Consider the following 14,993-nt stretch of genomic DNA (forward strand, 5'->3'; position numbering starts at 1 on the left):
AATAGGGTAGCCTTAAAGGGACACCGTGTGTCAAGCTGTGTGTCTGAGCCTTTGAGCAATCGCCAGTACAGATGAATTTCCCCGTACACTGAAATTAACACTGAAATTTCCACTTACACTGAAATTAATTAACATTAGTGAACTTCAAGATGTAAAACAAACGCAACACTAAAAAGCCACGCTGCACTGAGCACTACACAGCATCTCCAGTACATGAGTATCTCATAGGGCCTATGTATATAAATACTGTGTATATTTGATTGTCTCTCCCCCCAGCCTCTCTTTATTACTTGCCTTCCTAAACTCTAAACTCCTTAGGACCTGGACCATGTCTACCTCTGTGTAAGTAGAATGGGACTTCGATTCTGACTGGAGTCTCTAGGCTCTCTGTAATGCAAATAGTGGGAGTAGCATGTATAAGTATGATAAATATTTGACACACCATTCCTTGGAGTTAATTAGGGACCCTCACACGTGGGGACTGAAATTGTTGTTAGCTGTTCCACCCCATTGTATCTTTCTGCTTGTTTCTCTTAATAGAAGCAACTGATCAATGAGATTAAAATGGTGACGCGAGTTCTCTTCCTGTTTATCCCACTGCCAATGTTCTGGGCTCTCTTTGATCAACAGGTAAAGTATAACAAATTACAGACATGGTTATTGAGCCAGGTTCTGATCTTGGTCATGCCAATGTCAATCTGGGGTAACTCTATGGAAATCACAGTGCATTGAGGGCATCAGCGATCTCATCTCAACACTAGATATCTGCTTGCCTTGATTCATAGATTCATAGATACTAAGGTCAGAAGGGACCATTCTGATCATCTAGTCCGACCTCCTGCACAGCGCAGGCCACAGAATCTCACCCACCCACTCCTACAAAAAACCTCACCTATGTCTGAGCTATTGAAGTCCTTAAATCATGGTTTAAAGACTTCAAGGAGCAGAGAAGCCTCCCTCAAGTCACCCATGCCCCATGCTACAGAGGAAGGCGAAAAACCTCCAGGGCCTCTCCAATCTACCCTGGAGGAAAATTCCTTCCCGACCCCAAATATGGCGATCAGCTAAACCCTGAGCATATGGGCAAGATTCACCAGCCAGATACCCAGGAAAGAATTTTCTATAGTAACTCAGATCACATCCATCTAATATCCCATCTCAGGGGATTAGTCCTATTTACCCTGAATATTTAAAGATCAATTACTTACCAAAATCCCATTATCCCATCATATCATCTCCTCCATAAACTTATCAAGTAGAATCTTAAAACCAGATAGATCTTTTGCCCCCACTGCTTCCCTTGGAAGGCTATTCCAAAACTTCACTCCTCTGATGGTTAGAAACCTTCGTCTAATTTCAAGTCTAAACTTCCTGGTGGCCAGTTTATACCCATTTGTTCTTGTGTACACATTGGTGCTGAGCTGAAATAATTCCTCTCCCTCTCCTGTATTTATCCCTCTGATATATTTATAGACAGCAATCATATCTCCCCTCAACCTTCTTTTAGTTAGGCTAAACAAGCCAAGCTCCAGCACCTGCCATTCATGGTCATCTGGCCTTCAATCTCCTGCTTGGTTTCTAGGATGGGGTGGGTGCCAGAGATGGTTGAAAAGAAGGTGCCATGCCTATAAATAGAAGAAAAAGAGGGCTGAGAGAAAAGGGAAGCAGAGATGGGAGAAACAAGCAGAAGAGATACTGGGAGAATGAGTGAAGGAAGAGGAAGAGAAGTAAAGCCCTTCCAGCACTCACTTCTCCTCTGTTCCCTTATTCTCCCATCCCTCTGAGCACACCAGGATACTTACAATGGTCTGTTTTGTCCTTAGGGATCTAGATGGACTCTGCAAGCTACCAAAATGAATGCGGACTTTGTAAGTATTTAAGATTATTAGGGATTATAAAACTAGTAGTAACCCTGGCTCTTTGAAATTAATGGTTCACAATAGTTAAACCTGCTGCTTTACAACCTTGTAAGAGTTGCACTTTTATGGATTAGAAAAAAATGTTGTAGATGTACATACCAGAATTCATAATGATCATGAAACATTATGGAAAGAAGTGAGGACTAGGGAACTAAGCCCAGCCCTGTGAGCTGGGACTACCTGAGTTCTACTTCTGTGATCTTGAGCAAATCACTTAGCTTCTCTCCCTCAGGTGTAAAATGATGGGATGTTGTGGGAATCAATTAGATAATATCCATAAAATCCTTTGAAGATGTAAACTGCAAATAAAACAGCATGCAGTCAAGTATGAATGCATATAAACCAGCTGGGTAAGGATTTTTTCATACTGGGCCTCATTTACAGATGTGTATGCAGTGCTTAATTTGTAATGAAAGAGGTGCCGGGGATCAAACAATTAGATGCCAGAGCTCAAACAATTTTTTTACTTTCATAACTGATGCAGCAAGCTCGGAGGGGCCGGGGCTATGAACTGCTAAACCAAGAGGTGCCGGGACTCAACCCAGCAAGCCCTGAGACAAATTAAGCACTGCATGTGTGTCTTAACAGGCCATCCAGATCTTAAACATGGACACTCAGATCAGTATTTTGGCATGTAAATGGCCATTTTCTTTGTGTAAATTCGGATTTCATCTCCAAAGTGTGAGCCCTGTTATATCACTCACATTTGAAGATTGGGCCCATGGCATTTGTCACTTGTTAGGGTAATTAATCCAAGCCAGGCATGAAAAGATTGCAACTCTGTGTTTTATACCTCCCTTCCTGAAAAGAAAGTAAATGAAAGTTCACACAGCCCTTGTGACTGGTAGCTTGAAACATTGTAGTCTGTATTTCTGGGAGCATGTGTTTAGTGATACATTAATGAAACATCTAAGAATCAACAGAACTCATTTACTAAACACTCTCTGGCTGAAAACAAAACTGTTCTGGGCTTTTTGTCCCAACAGTTCCTTTGGATTTTTGGCTCATATATCAACCTGTCCCACTTCCTCTGTGCACATCAAGGGGAAATTATCTCTTTAAGGCCTCCTGGCATTTCTCTTTGTAAAATCACCCTTGCTTTCTCATTCAAGGGTTCTCCTTCAGTAAGGAGTGAGCATTATCAAGAGAAAGGAAAGTCAGATCTATTCCTGTGTGAGCTGAAATATGTAGACTCTTATTTACTAATGCCAAATTAGCACACAGTACACAACCTGATGGTAGGAGGGGTGGGTATTTCCCTGCCATGGCGTATTTAGCTTTGAAACTGTTGGTGCACTGCAATTTTTACTCTCCCAGATTCTGCAGTCTGCAGAGACAGGCAGCCATTTTGCACTCAGCTCAGTGCAGACTCTCAGAGAGGAGACAAATACACACTGTGTTCTTTCATGGAGATTTTACTTTTGTTCTCTTTGGGGGGGGTTTCATCTCTTAATCTAAAATGAAAGTCATTCTGACTGAAAATATCTGTTTGCTCTTTGTGCTCAGAGAAACACCTGCCGGTGGTGAAATGCATACTTCCTCCTCTCTGGAGACGGCCAAGCTGTCCCTTTCAGGCACTTATTCATATCCCTCACTCCTAAAATTATTTCCAAAGAGCAAATTTTTGGAGTACTAGGTTGTACAGCGGCCCCCCCTCCCCAAATGCGTGTTCTATCCCCGCCAATGGCGTAGGGGCCTCATAGCCAGGTGATTGAGCCTGATACAGCCTCCGCTAACAGAGTTAGAAGCTCATGCTTTTGGAACTAGGATTCTACCACCAGGAGAGGGGGACAGAGCACCATGCTGAGTGAGTGTGGGTTACAGTTCTCATAGACTCATAGATATTAAGGTCAGAAGGGACCATTATGATCATCTAGTCTGACCTCCTGCACAATGCAGGCCACAGAATCTCACCCACCCACTCCTGCAGGAAACCTCTCACCTATGTCTGAGCTACTGAAGTCCTCAAATCATGGTTTAAAGACTTCGAGGTGCAGAGGATCCTCCAGCAAGTGACCCGTGCCCCATGCTACAGAGGAAGGCGAAAAACCCCCAGGGCCTCTGCCAATCTGCCCTTGAGGAAAATTCCTTCCTGACCCCAAATATGGTGATCAGCTGAAAGTCTGAGCATGTGGGCAAAGTTCACCAGCCAGATACCCAGGAAAGAATTCTCTGTAGTAATTCAGATCCCACCCCATCTAACATCCCATCACAGGCCATTGAGCCTATTTATCATAGATTCATAGATACTAAGGTCAGAAGGGACCATTCTGATCATCTAGTCCGACCTCCTGCACAGCACAGGCCACAGAATCTCACCCACCCACTCCTACGAAAAACCTCACCCATGTCTGAGCTATTGAAGTCCTTAAATCATGGTTCAAAGACTTCAAGGAGCAGAGAAGCCTCCCTCAAGTCAACCATGCCCCATGCTACAGAAGAAGGCGAAAAACCTCCAGGGCCTCTCCAATCTGCCCTGGAGGAAAATTCCTTCCCGACCCCAAATATGGCAATCAGCTAAACCCTGAGCATATGGGCAAGATTCACCAGCCAGATACCCAGGAAAGAATTTTCTATAGTAACTCAGATCCCATCCATCTAATATCCCATCTCAGGGGATTAGTCCTATTTACCCTGAATATTTAAAGATCAATTACTTACCAAAATCCCATTATCCCATCATACCATCTCCTCCATAAACTTATCGAGTAGAATCTTAAAGCCAGATAGATCTTTTGCCCCCACTGCTTCCCTTGGAAGGCTATTCCAAAACTTCACTCCTCTGATGGTTAAAAACCTTCGTCTGATTTCAAGTCTAAACTTCCTGGTGGCCAGTTTATACCCATTTCTTCTTGTGTCCATGAATAGTTAGAGATCAATTAATTGCCAAAATCATGTTATCCCATCATACCATCTCCTCCATAAACTTATCAAGTTTAATCTTGAAGCCAGATAGGTCTTTTGCCCCGACTGCTTCCCTTGGAAGGCTATTCCACGACTTCACTCCTCTGATGGTTAGAAACCTTCATCTAATTTCAAGTCTAAACTTCTGGATGGCCAGTTTATATCCATTAGTTCTTGTGTCCATATTGGTACTGAGCTTAAATAATTCCTCTCCCTCTCTGGTATTTATCCCTCTGATATATTTATAGAGAGCAATCATATCTCCCCTCAGCCTTCTTTGGTTAGGCTAAACAAGCCAAGCTCCTTGAGTCTCCTTTCATAAGACAGGTTTTCCATTCCTAGGATCATCCTAGTAGCCCTTCTCTGTACCTGTTCAAGTTTGAATTCATCCTTCTTAAACATGGGAGACCAGAACTGCACACAATATTCCACATGAGGTCTCACCAGTGCCTTGTATAATGGTATTAGTACCTCCTTATCTCTACTGGAAATAACTCGTCTGATGCATCCCAAGACTGCATTAGCTTTTTTCACGGCCATATCACATTGGCGGCTCATAGTCATCCTGTGGTCAACCAATACTCCAAGGTCCTTCTCCTACTCCATAACTTCTAATTGATGCGTCCCCAGCTTATAACTAGAATTCTTGTTATTAATCCCTAAATGCATGACCTTACGCTTCTCACTATTAAATTTCATCCTATTACTATTACTCCAGTTTACAAGGTCATCCAGATCCTCCTGTATGATTTCCCGGTCCTTCTCTAAATTGGCAATACCTCCCAGCTTTGTATCATCTGCAAACTTTATTAGCACACTCCCACTTTTTGTGCGGAGATCAGTAACAAAAAGATTAAATAAGATTAGTCCCAAAAGCGATCCCTGAGGAACTCCACCGGTAACCTCCCTCCGGTGTTGCAGTTCACCTTTCAGTATGACCCGCTGTAGTTTCCCTTTTAACCAATTCCTTATCCACCTTTCAATTTTCATATTGATCCCCATCTTTTCCAATTTAACTAATAATTCCCCATGTGGCACGGTATCAAACGCCTTACTGAAATCTAGGTAAATTAGATCCACTGTGTTTCCTTTGTCTAAAAAATCTGTTACTTTCTCAAAGAAGGAGATCAGGTTGATTTGGCACAATCTACCTTTTGTAAAACCATGTTGTATTTTGTCCCATTTACCACTGACCTCAATGTCCTTAACTACTTTCTTCTTCAAAATTTTTTCCAAGACCTTGCATTCTACAGATGTCAAATTAATGGGCCTGTAGTTACCCGGATCACTTTTTTTTTTCCTTTCTTTAAAATAGGACCTATGTTAGCAATTCTCCAGTCATACGGTACAACCCGAGTTTACAGATTCATTAAAAATTCTAGCTAATGGGCTTGCAATTTCATGTACCAATTCCTTTAATATTCTTGGATGAAGATTATCTGGGCCCCCTGATTTAGTCCCATTAAGCTGTTCGAGTTTCGCTTCTACCTCAGATATGGTAATGTCTACCTTCATATCCCCATTCCCATTTGTCATGCTACCATTATCCCTAAGATCCTGAGTAACCTTATTAAAGACTGAGGCAAAGTATTTGTTTAGATATTGGGCCATGCCTAGATTATCCTTAACCTCCACTCCATCTTCAGTGTTTAGCGGTCCCACTTCTTCTTTCTTTGTTTTCTTCTTATTTATATTTGTTATAGAACCTTTTACTATTGGTTTTAATTCCCTTTTCAAGGTCCAGCTCTACTTGACTTTTAGCCTTTCTCACTTTATCTCTACATGTTCTGGCCTCAATAAGGTAGCTTTCCTTGCTGATCCCTCCCATCTTCCACTCCCTATATGCTTTTTCTTTTTCTTAATCACTTCTCTGAGATGCTTGCTCATCCAGCTTGGTCTACAACTCCTGCCTATGAATTTTTTCCCCTTTCTTGGGATGCAGGTTTCTGATAGCTTCTGCAGCTTTGACTTGAAGTAATCCCAGGCCTCCTCTGCCTTTAGATCCACAAGTTCTTCAGTCCAATCCACTTCCCTAACTAATTTCCTTAATTTTTCAAAGTCAGCCCTTTTGAAATCAAAAACCCTAGTCACAGATTTATTTTTGTTTGTCCTTCCATTCAGTTTGAACTGAATTAGCTCATGATCACTTGAACCAAGGTTGTCCCCTACAACCATTTCTTCTATGAGGCCCTCACTACTTACCAAAACCAAATCTAAAATGGCATCCCCTCTAGTTGGTTCAGCAACTACTTGATGAAGGAATCCATTAGCTATCACAACTAGGAAAATCTGAGCCCTATTATTATTACTGGTTTCAGAGTAGCAGCCGTGTTCGTCTGTATTCGCAAAAAGAAAAGGAGTACTTGTGGCATCTTAGAGACTAACAAATTTATTTGAGCATAAGCTTTCGTGAGCTACAGCTCACTTCATCGGATGCATTCAGTGGAAAATACAGCAGGGAGATTTATATACATAGAGAACATGAAACAATGGGTGTTACCATACACACTGTAAGGAGAGTGATCACTTAAGATGAGCTATTACCAGCAAGAGGGGAAGGAGGGGAAGGAAGAAAACCTTTTGTGGTGATATCAAGGTGGGCCATTTCCAGCAGTTGACAAGAACGTCTGAGGAACGGGGGGGGGGGAGAGGGAAATAAACATGGGGAAATAGTTTTGTGTAATGACCCATCCACTCCCAGTCTCTATTCAAGCCTAAGTAAATTGTATCCAGTTTGCAAATTAATTCCAATTCAGCAGTCTCTCATTGGAGTCCGTTTCTGAAGTTTTTTTGTTGAAGAATTGCAACTTTTAGCTCTGTAATCGAGTGACCAAAGAGATTGAAGTGTTCTCCAACTGGTTTTTGAATGTTATAATTCTTGACGTCTGATTTGTGTCCATTCATTCTTTTACGTAGAGACTGTCCAGTTTGGCCAATGTACATGGCAGAGGGGCATTGCTGGCACATGATGGCATATATCACATTGGTAGATGCACAGGTGAACGAGCCTCTGATAGTGTGGCTGATGTGATTAGGCCCTATGATGGTGTCCCCTGAATAGAAATGTGGACAGAGTTGGCAGCGGGCTTTGTTGCAAGGATAGGTTCCTGGGTTAGTGGTTCTGTTGTGTGGTGTGTGGTTGCTGGTGAGTATTTGCTTCAGGTTGGGGGGCTGTCTGTAAGCAAGGACTGGCCTGTCTCCCAAGATCTGTGAGAGTGATGGGTCGTCCTTCAGGATAGGTTGTAGATCCTTGATAATGCGTTGAAGAGGTTTTAGTTGGGGGCTGAAGGTGATGGCTAGTGGTGTTCTGTTATTATTACTAGCACTCGTCCTCCAGTCTATATCTGGGAAGTTAAAGTCTCTCATGATCATGCAATTTCCATTAGTATTTACTTCATTAAAAACATTTAAGAGGGCTCTTTCCATATCCAAATTAGATCCCGGAGGTCTATAGCACACCCTGAGTACTGTCACAGGGGAGGCTCTAGTAGTTTTCTTCCCCAATGTGATTTTTGCCAAGATGGACTCTGTCTTATCCATTCCATTGCTTCTTATTTCTTTACATTCTACCTCATCCTTGATATACAATGCTACTCCACCACCTTTACCTTTATTTCTGTCTTTCCTAAACAGCACATACCCTTCAATACCTGTAGTCCAGTCATGGCTACTATTCCACCATGTTTCTGTTATCCCTATAACATCTGGTTTCACTTACTGCACCAGTAGCTCTAGTTCCTCCATTTTGTTACCTAGGCTCCTTGCATTGGTGTACAAAAATCTTAATTTTTGCTGTTTGGCCTCGATCACATTCTTTACCCAATTAGGCACAGACATTCTACAGCCAGTATGACCTATTAGACTGTTATCCACATTGCCCTTCCTCCTTATGTCCATTCTCCTACCCACGGCTGTATTCTTTCTTACTTTGTTTTTTTCCCTCTCAATGCTAAAATCCGGTGTGGAGATTACCTGGACATCTCCCAAACATCTCCCCCAAATTTCTCGTTTAAAGCTCTCTTAATCAGTTGTGCCAGCCTCCATCCTAGAAGTCTATTTCCTTCCCTACTCAGATGAAGTCCATCCCGAGGGAACTGTCCTCTGTCCATGAATGCCTCCCAGTTGCCGTACATCCCAAAGCCCTCGTGATAGCACCACTGCCTGAGCCATCTGTTGATAGCCATAATCTTGTCACACCTTTGTTGCCCTTCTCTAGGAACAGGCAGAATCCCACTGAAGATCATCTGGCAGGCATTGTCCAGAAATGGGTTTAAGTAAAACAACCCCACAACCATATTTTGAAGCTGCCCAGAGTTTGGGAGCATTATGTTGCAGAGTTTTAGCTCATCCCATTATGGATGTAGAGGGGAAGCTCAACATTTGGATTCCAGTCTGGATTCCAGAATACCCATTCTTCCTTCCCTACCAAGTTTAGGCTGTTCAAATCTGGAGCAGTAGCTTCTAGCATTATCAAAACATTTCTAGGGATCAGAGATCCCCTAATTGTCCTCTATCCCGGGCTTTACGTCCCTTCTGCAAAGGACTCAGTTCAAACACCACATGCTTAGAAGAGAAATGTCAGGGAGAACACAGCATCCACCACTCAAGCAAAGGTAAAGCACCTGAGAAGACTGTTCAGCTACCGAGGTCTATATTGTGGGCTGTTTGCTTAGTTGCTATCAATAGACATGGTATTATGTTGTGTTTACTAATCAGTTTGAATGTCTGTATATTTCAGGGAGGAGTAGTCTTTCAGCCAGACCAAATGCAGGTAAAAGAACCCATAGGGCAAAGTGCACAATCCTTGTAAATGTGCTGTCTTTCTTATTGATATTTTACTCATTACACTCACAGCCCAGTCCTGCTCTCATTAAAGACAATGGCAAAATTCCTAGTGACTTTAATGGTGCAGGATCAATGCCTTAATTTTGCTATGTATTTGGTGAAACTGAGTCCTCTGGCCTTAAAACTCCTCCTAGTGCTGCAGGGGATTTCCTACCGTGCTAGGTGAATTCTTTTGACTAATGGTGAATTCCTGGAAAACAAGGGACTTCAGAGGGAATTCCTAGAATCATAGGAACATAGGGCTGGAAGGGACCTCAAGAGGGCACCTAGTCCAGCGTCCTGCTCTGAGGCAAGACCAAATGATTGTGCTGCAGCCATGTTATGCTGGCATAATATGGGTGAGCACAGAGGGTTTTGCTCACCGGTGCAGAGCTGGTACAGCCAGCTTTATCCCATCCCCACCTCAGGAAATTCCAATGCAGGAAATGTGTCAAGGGCATGTCAGTGTGAGCTGGGGTTGAGGGCTTGGGGGGAGTGCAGCCACGGCATTTCTCTTCCCTGACTATTCTCTGTCATCATAATGGTTCCTCAGGGTCTTTGCAGCCAGGGTACAAATGAGGGTGGGCCTCTAAGCTGCTCCAACATGCACTGATGGACGAACCAGCCCCTGCATAGAAGAGGCACCAGCCACCTCTCCTTTCTCCTGGTCCCTGGGCTGTGCTCAGCAACACTGGCAGGGAAGGTGGAATTTTAAGGCTCCAGGATTGTGCAGTGTAATCAGTGTTGATTACAGCACTTGTGTGCTCTCTAGGGGTGGCTGAACTGCTTCAGAGAAATTCAAAGTCATCTCTTCCCTGCAGTCTTCACTCAGAACTCAAGCTGAACGTTCCTTGATGTTTGTTCCCCACAGCCATTATTCATTTCCCTGTATTTCCGCTGCTATTTGGCAGCACACACACAGATGTCCCAGGAGAAAAGCTGCTCCCATGAGACTTCTGAGCAGACTGGAAACAGTCTGTGTTGGAAATCTCACAAAAAGAGTCTGTTCTCATGAGATTTTTAACCCTATAATGAAGACCCCAGATTTGTGCATCATTGTTGATTAAACATCAGAGTTGTTGGGTTGATTTCCTAATCAGAGCTCTGAACCTGTGGAAATTCTCCCATCTCTGTTATTAAGGCATTTCTTTGTGCACTTTAAAATGTAGTGCTTCAGTTTCCCCATCGGTAATACTGGGCTTATAACACTTATTCACCTCCTAGGGGTGTTGTAAGGATGAATATATTCATGTCTGTGAACCTTAAATGGAAGAAGTTATTGAAGTGCAAAGTACGATTATATTTTTAAGAGAGGTTTTGAGTGTTTGTTTGTGTCATTCCTATAATGGAATTATTTCTGCTTTATGGGTTTAATTACAATAAATCACTTCATATTGTCTAATCTCTCCTATTCATTGGTGCTGCAGGTCTTGAACCCACTCCTGATTCTGATCTTCATCCCAATTTTTGACTTTGGGTTCTACCCCCTGATCAACATGTGCAGAATTAATTTCACGTAAGTATTTGCGGCAGTGCATTCTGCCAAATTTTTATTCCTTTACAGCTTTCCCCCGCCCCACCCAGAAAAATACATTTATACAAGATCGGGTGGACAAGACACCTGAGCTTCCATTCATTCTGCAACCTGTTCTTGCTTCTAACTTAGCCTTCTGTCCTGCATTTGGCAACATCACCAAGCTAACACATAGTCCATGGATGTTACAGAGGGAAAAGAGCAATTAGGTCAGCTCTTCCAGTTCTGCACCAGTGGGTTGTTCCCTACTAAGGGTGCAGGTTGTTCCCAAATGAGCATTCAGTAGGGCTTTGTCTAGCCCAATGTAAATGTCTCATGTAACAGGGATTCCTCAAGCCTCAGCAGAATGTCCCAGGCGCTATCAGATCTCGTTGACCGTGAATTTTCCCCAGCAGTCAATCTCATCACTCCCTTTCTGAATTTCATCCCACAGCTCCTCATTGCACCCTCTTGCACTACTCTAAATATTTGACCTCCTGTTTTAGGGCCTGATGGAGGCTTTCCCCACTTTGGCCCCTCGGGGGAGGAAGGGAGCTAAACTTATAGGCAGTCCTTGCTCTCAGGAGTCTTCCATTGACTTTGGTGGCCCTTGGATCAGGTCCTCAGAGAGCAAGTTGCTTGTGTGAGCAGAGCTGGAAGGTGCAGCGAGGACAAGAAGCTGCGCCCTCTTCCAGAGTGGGGTCACAGCCACACTCCCCCATGAGCCCCTCAGAGAGCTAGGAAGCGTTTTACTCTCCTGAAACATGTTGCCCTCTGGAGCATACACAGGAGCAGCGCTTCACCACCACGCCTCAAAGGGCCTTATGCTGGCAGAGCTGATCGGACATCTAGCCACATTATAACCAGTTCTTTGTCCATTCCACCCATGAGCCCTAAATTTACATGCAGATTAAAAGCTCTGCCACACAGCAGTGACCAGAGAAAGCTCCATGCTCCAGACCCCGCTCCATCTTAGTATTATATTGTATCTAAAAAGAATCCTCTAAAAATAATTCTGATTTAAACTCAGTCTCTGTCCTTCCCCAAGACTCGGGTGCTAACAAACCAATGCCCTGTCTTACACTCACATCTGCTAGCACATACCCTGCACTATGCAGGGTCCCCAGAGGACCCCATGGGGCGGCAAGGGTCTGGATTGCTAGATCCTAATGCAGGATCAGGGCCAAAAAGGGTTCATTTATTACAACAGCATAAAGAGTCAACAACTGAGCTGTAGCTCACGAAAGCTTATGCTCAAATAAATTTGTTAGTCTCTAAGGTGCCACAAGTACTCCTTTTCTTTTAGCGGATACAGATGAACAAGGCTGCTACTCTGAAACCAAGTGTTTTTTGTTACACTTAACAGAGACAAGCTCAAACTTGAAAATTTGGCTTCATAGCTGGAGTTTCAACAGCCTAATTCAGGAAATTTAGATCTGGGGCCATTTGCATTGTTTGGATATGGATCTACATTTGGATTTTGAACAGCCTAAGCATCCAGAGTTGTTTTGGTCTAGTGCTAATTTAAATGTTCAACCTGGACCTGACTTCAAATCTCACTTGAACTGGTTCCACATCAGTATCACTCCTGTGACTCCAGGGGAATTACTCTTGGTTTACACAAAGTACAGTAAGCCTGGTCTGAATCAGACTCTAAATGTATTTGCATGAGAAATAACAACACAGATAATGCAGATGGTTGGAAGTTTTAACGATGTGAACTATATTTTTGTTCTTGAAGTCTGCAGCTAAATAGCCTGCTACCTGTTTTGTCTTTCCCCAAAAGGACTTGAAGATAGATCATTTGTGGTGTTTCCAAAATTACAAGTTAACATAACGCCAGAATCTATTCCCACTAGAAGAGCTCGGAACAAGATAATATTAAACTTGCAAGCAAAGAGCTTTTTTCATGCCATATCAATTTTAATTGGCCTCAGTGCTGGACTTGTACTGTATATTAGAATAGTTTGAAGTTAAACGATTGTCAATTTCAACAGCACATCATCCACAATGCCACCTTTTTGGATAGTTTAATACATGCCTTTGGAATATATTTGACTCTGAGGGATGATATTACACATTTTACATTACAATTTTATTAATGAAATCTGTTCCATTCACTCTGCAGGCCTATTAAAAAAATGGCAACAGGTATGATCCTTGCAGGTCTGGCATTTGCAGCTGCAGCCATTGTAGACATCAAAGTAAATGTAAGTACAGAGCAGTTGCACATGTGGAGATACACACAAATCCACATAGATACATAGCTTCCATTGGGCTATTTTATTAATGTCCATTGGATAATACTCGTTGTAACTATTGTACAGCTTGATCTCCTTCATTAACATATGCTTTACAATGAAACACACTATTACTTTTAATAATACTTATCACCTTGTCTGCTTCTCTCTCCTCCTAATCTTTGCCATTCTGATGTGCCAATCATCAGTATTAGTTTATAGTATATAGTGCTTTCTATTGTCAATGTGCTTTACAAACATCTAATTAACACTAGTGGCTAATTCCAAATAGGTAGTGTTTCCTATCTTCTGTCTAATGTTTTATCCTGTCTGTGTTTAAGTAGGGATGATTTTGTTCCTTTCCATGTGATTACATTAGGATTAGATTTGTTTGCACGGATAATTCTTTCAATAATAATGGGTTTGAATATACTCAGACATATTTAGTTACAGTCATTTGTAAGTGACAAGGTTGTCCTATTTTCTGGGTGTTTTCTAATCGCTTGCAATTTCTGTATGTTTGTCATACATGTTACTACTATATGTTGTTTCTAGGCTGAGCATGGCAGATACTTTGCAGACATAGGTTGATCTTTTCCTTTATAAAAAATTAAGAAGGAATAATTTTTAAAACTTCCACTGAGACTGATAAAAGACCCAACCCCTCAAGATATATTTGACGCAGAGTAATCCCTAACTTGCTATGGCCCATAGAGTTGGGCTTTTATTTACTGCTGCTCTCATGAAATCATTGGCAAACCACTCGCTGAAATGAGATTTTGTGGGTTCATTTCTTCTCCCCATTCTGTACTCCTTTTCCAAGCAAAACTCTGTCACTGAAATCAATGAGAGTTCTGTCTGAGCATTGGTCCCAGTGTGTGGTTATTTCCCAGTGAGGCATTGCACCCTTGTGTGGAAAACAGACCCCATAAGCATTTTTGCCATTCAAATCTCTATCAAAGATACCTGATTTATAACATCAGACAAAAAAATCAGAACCAGCCAGGCATTACAGCAGCCTTTGCAGTCATCTAAGAGTAGGGTGTGCTGGTTAAAAACAGATGGTGCTGACTTGCTTTAGGTGTTCAAATAATGCAAAATGCTTCTGAAAAGCTCTTTCTAGCAAATTATTTCCAATAAGGATCTAAGTACATGTATGTTTGTTTGTTTCTCTCTCTCTCTCAATAGATAAAGACCTATATAAATAGCCCTTTGATATTGTGGTGTTGTATATGTAATCTAGAAATATCTCCTATAGACATAGAGAAATAGTGCTCACTCAGCATGTCTGATTCTGCTCCCATTTAAAGTCAATGGGAGTTATGCTTGTTGACTTCAATGGGAACAGAGTTAGATTGATGCTGGGTGCTTTCGAAAACCCTACCTATGGACATCACTATCATTCTCTCTCTATCTAACATGATAATACACAATCCAATTAAATCTCTGCACTTGGGAAATGTACAGTGTGAAAATCAGCTTGGCACCAACTATCCAGGAAAAGTATCTCAGCTAGACATTGTCTCTGGTGTATTTGATGGAGGTGGGTGTGAAGATCACCTTTCCAAAGAATGATAGATCAGGCAGTGAGGT

The 14,993-nt window shown here is 42.2% G+C and overlaps 1 protein-coding gene across 2 annotated transcripts in view; it reads left to right on the plus strand.

Annotated features, from left to right (window-relative positions):
- Window positions 1-14,993, plus strand: part of SLC15A2 (solute carrier family 15 member 2) — a 74,229-nt gene that overhangs the window by 34,230 nt on the left and 25,006 nt on the right. For both annotated transcript variants that reach the window (XM_043504937.1, XM_038421908.2), the window contains 5 exons: window positions 541-630; window positions 1,824-1,868; window positions 9,562-9,594; window positions 11,075-11,163; window positions 13,289-13,370. In XM_043504937.1, the coding sequence (XP_043360872.1) occupies window positions 541-630; window positions 1,824-1,868; window positions 9,562-9,594; window positions 11,075-11,163; window positions 13,289-13,370 (339 nt within the window). The remainder of the gene's footprint in view (window positions 1-540; window positions 631-1,823; window positions 1,869-9,561; window positions 9,595-11,074; window positions 11,164-13,288; window positions 13,371-14,993) is intronic.

The sequence above is a fragment of the Dermochelys coriacea genome, chromosome 11 (assembly GCF_009764565.3).
Source record: "Dermochelys coriacea isolate rDerCor1 chromosome 11, rDerCor1.pri.v4, whole genome shotgun sequence".
Taxonomy (NCBI): Eukaryota; Metazoa; Chordata; order Testudines; family Dermochelyidae; genus Dermochelys; species Dermochelys coriacea.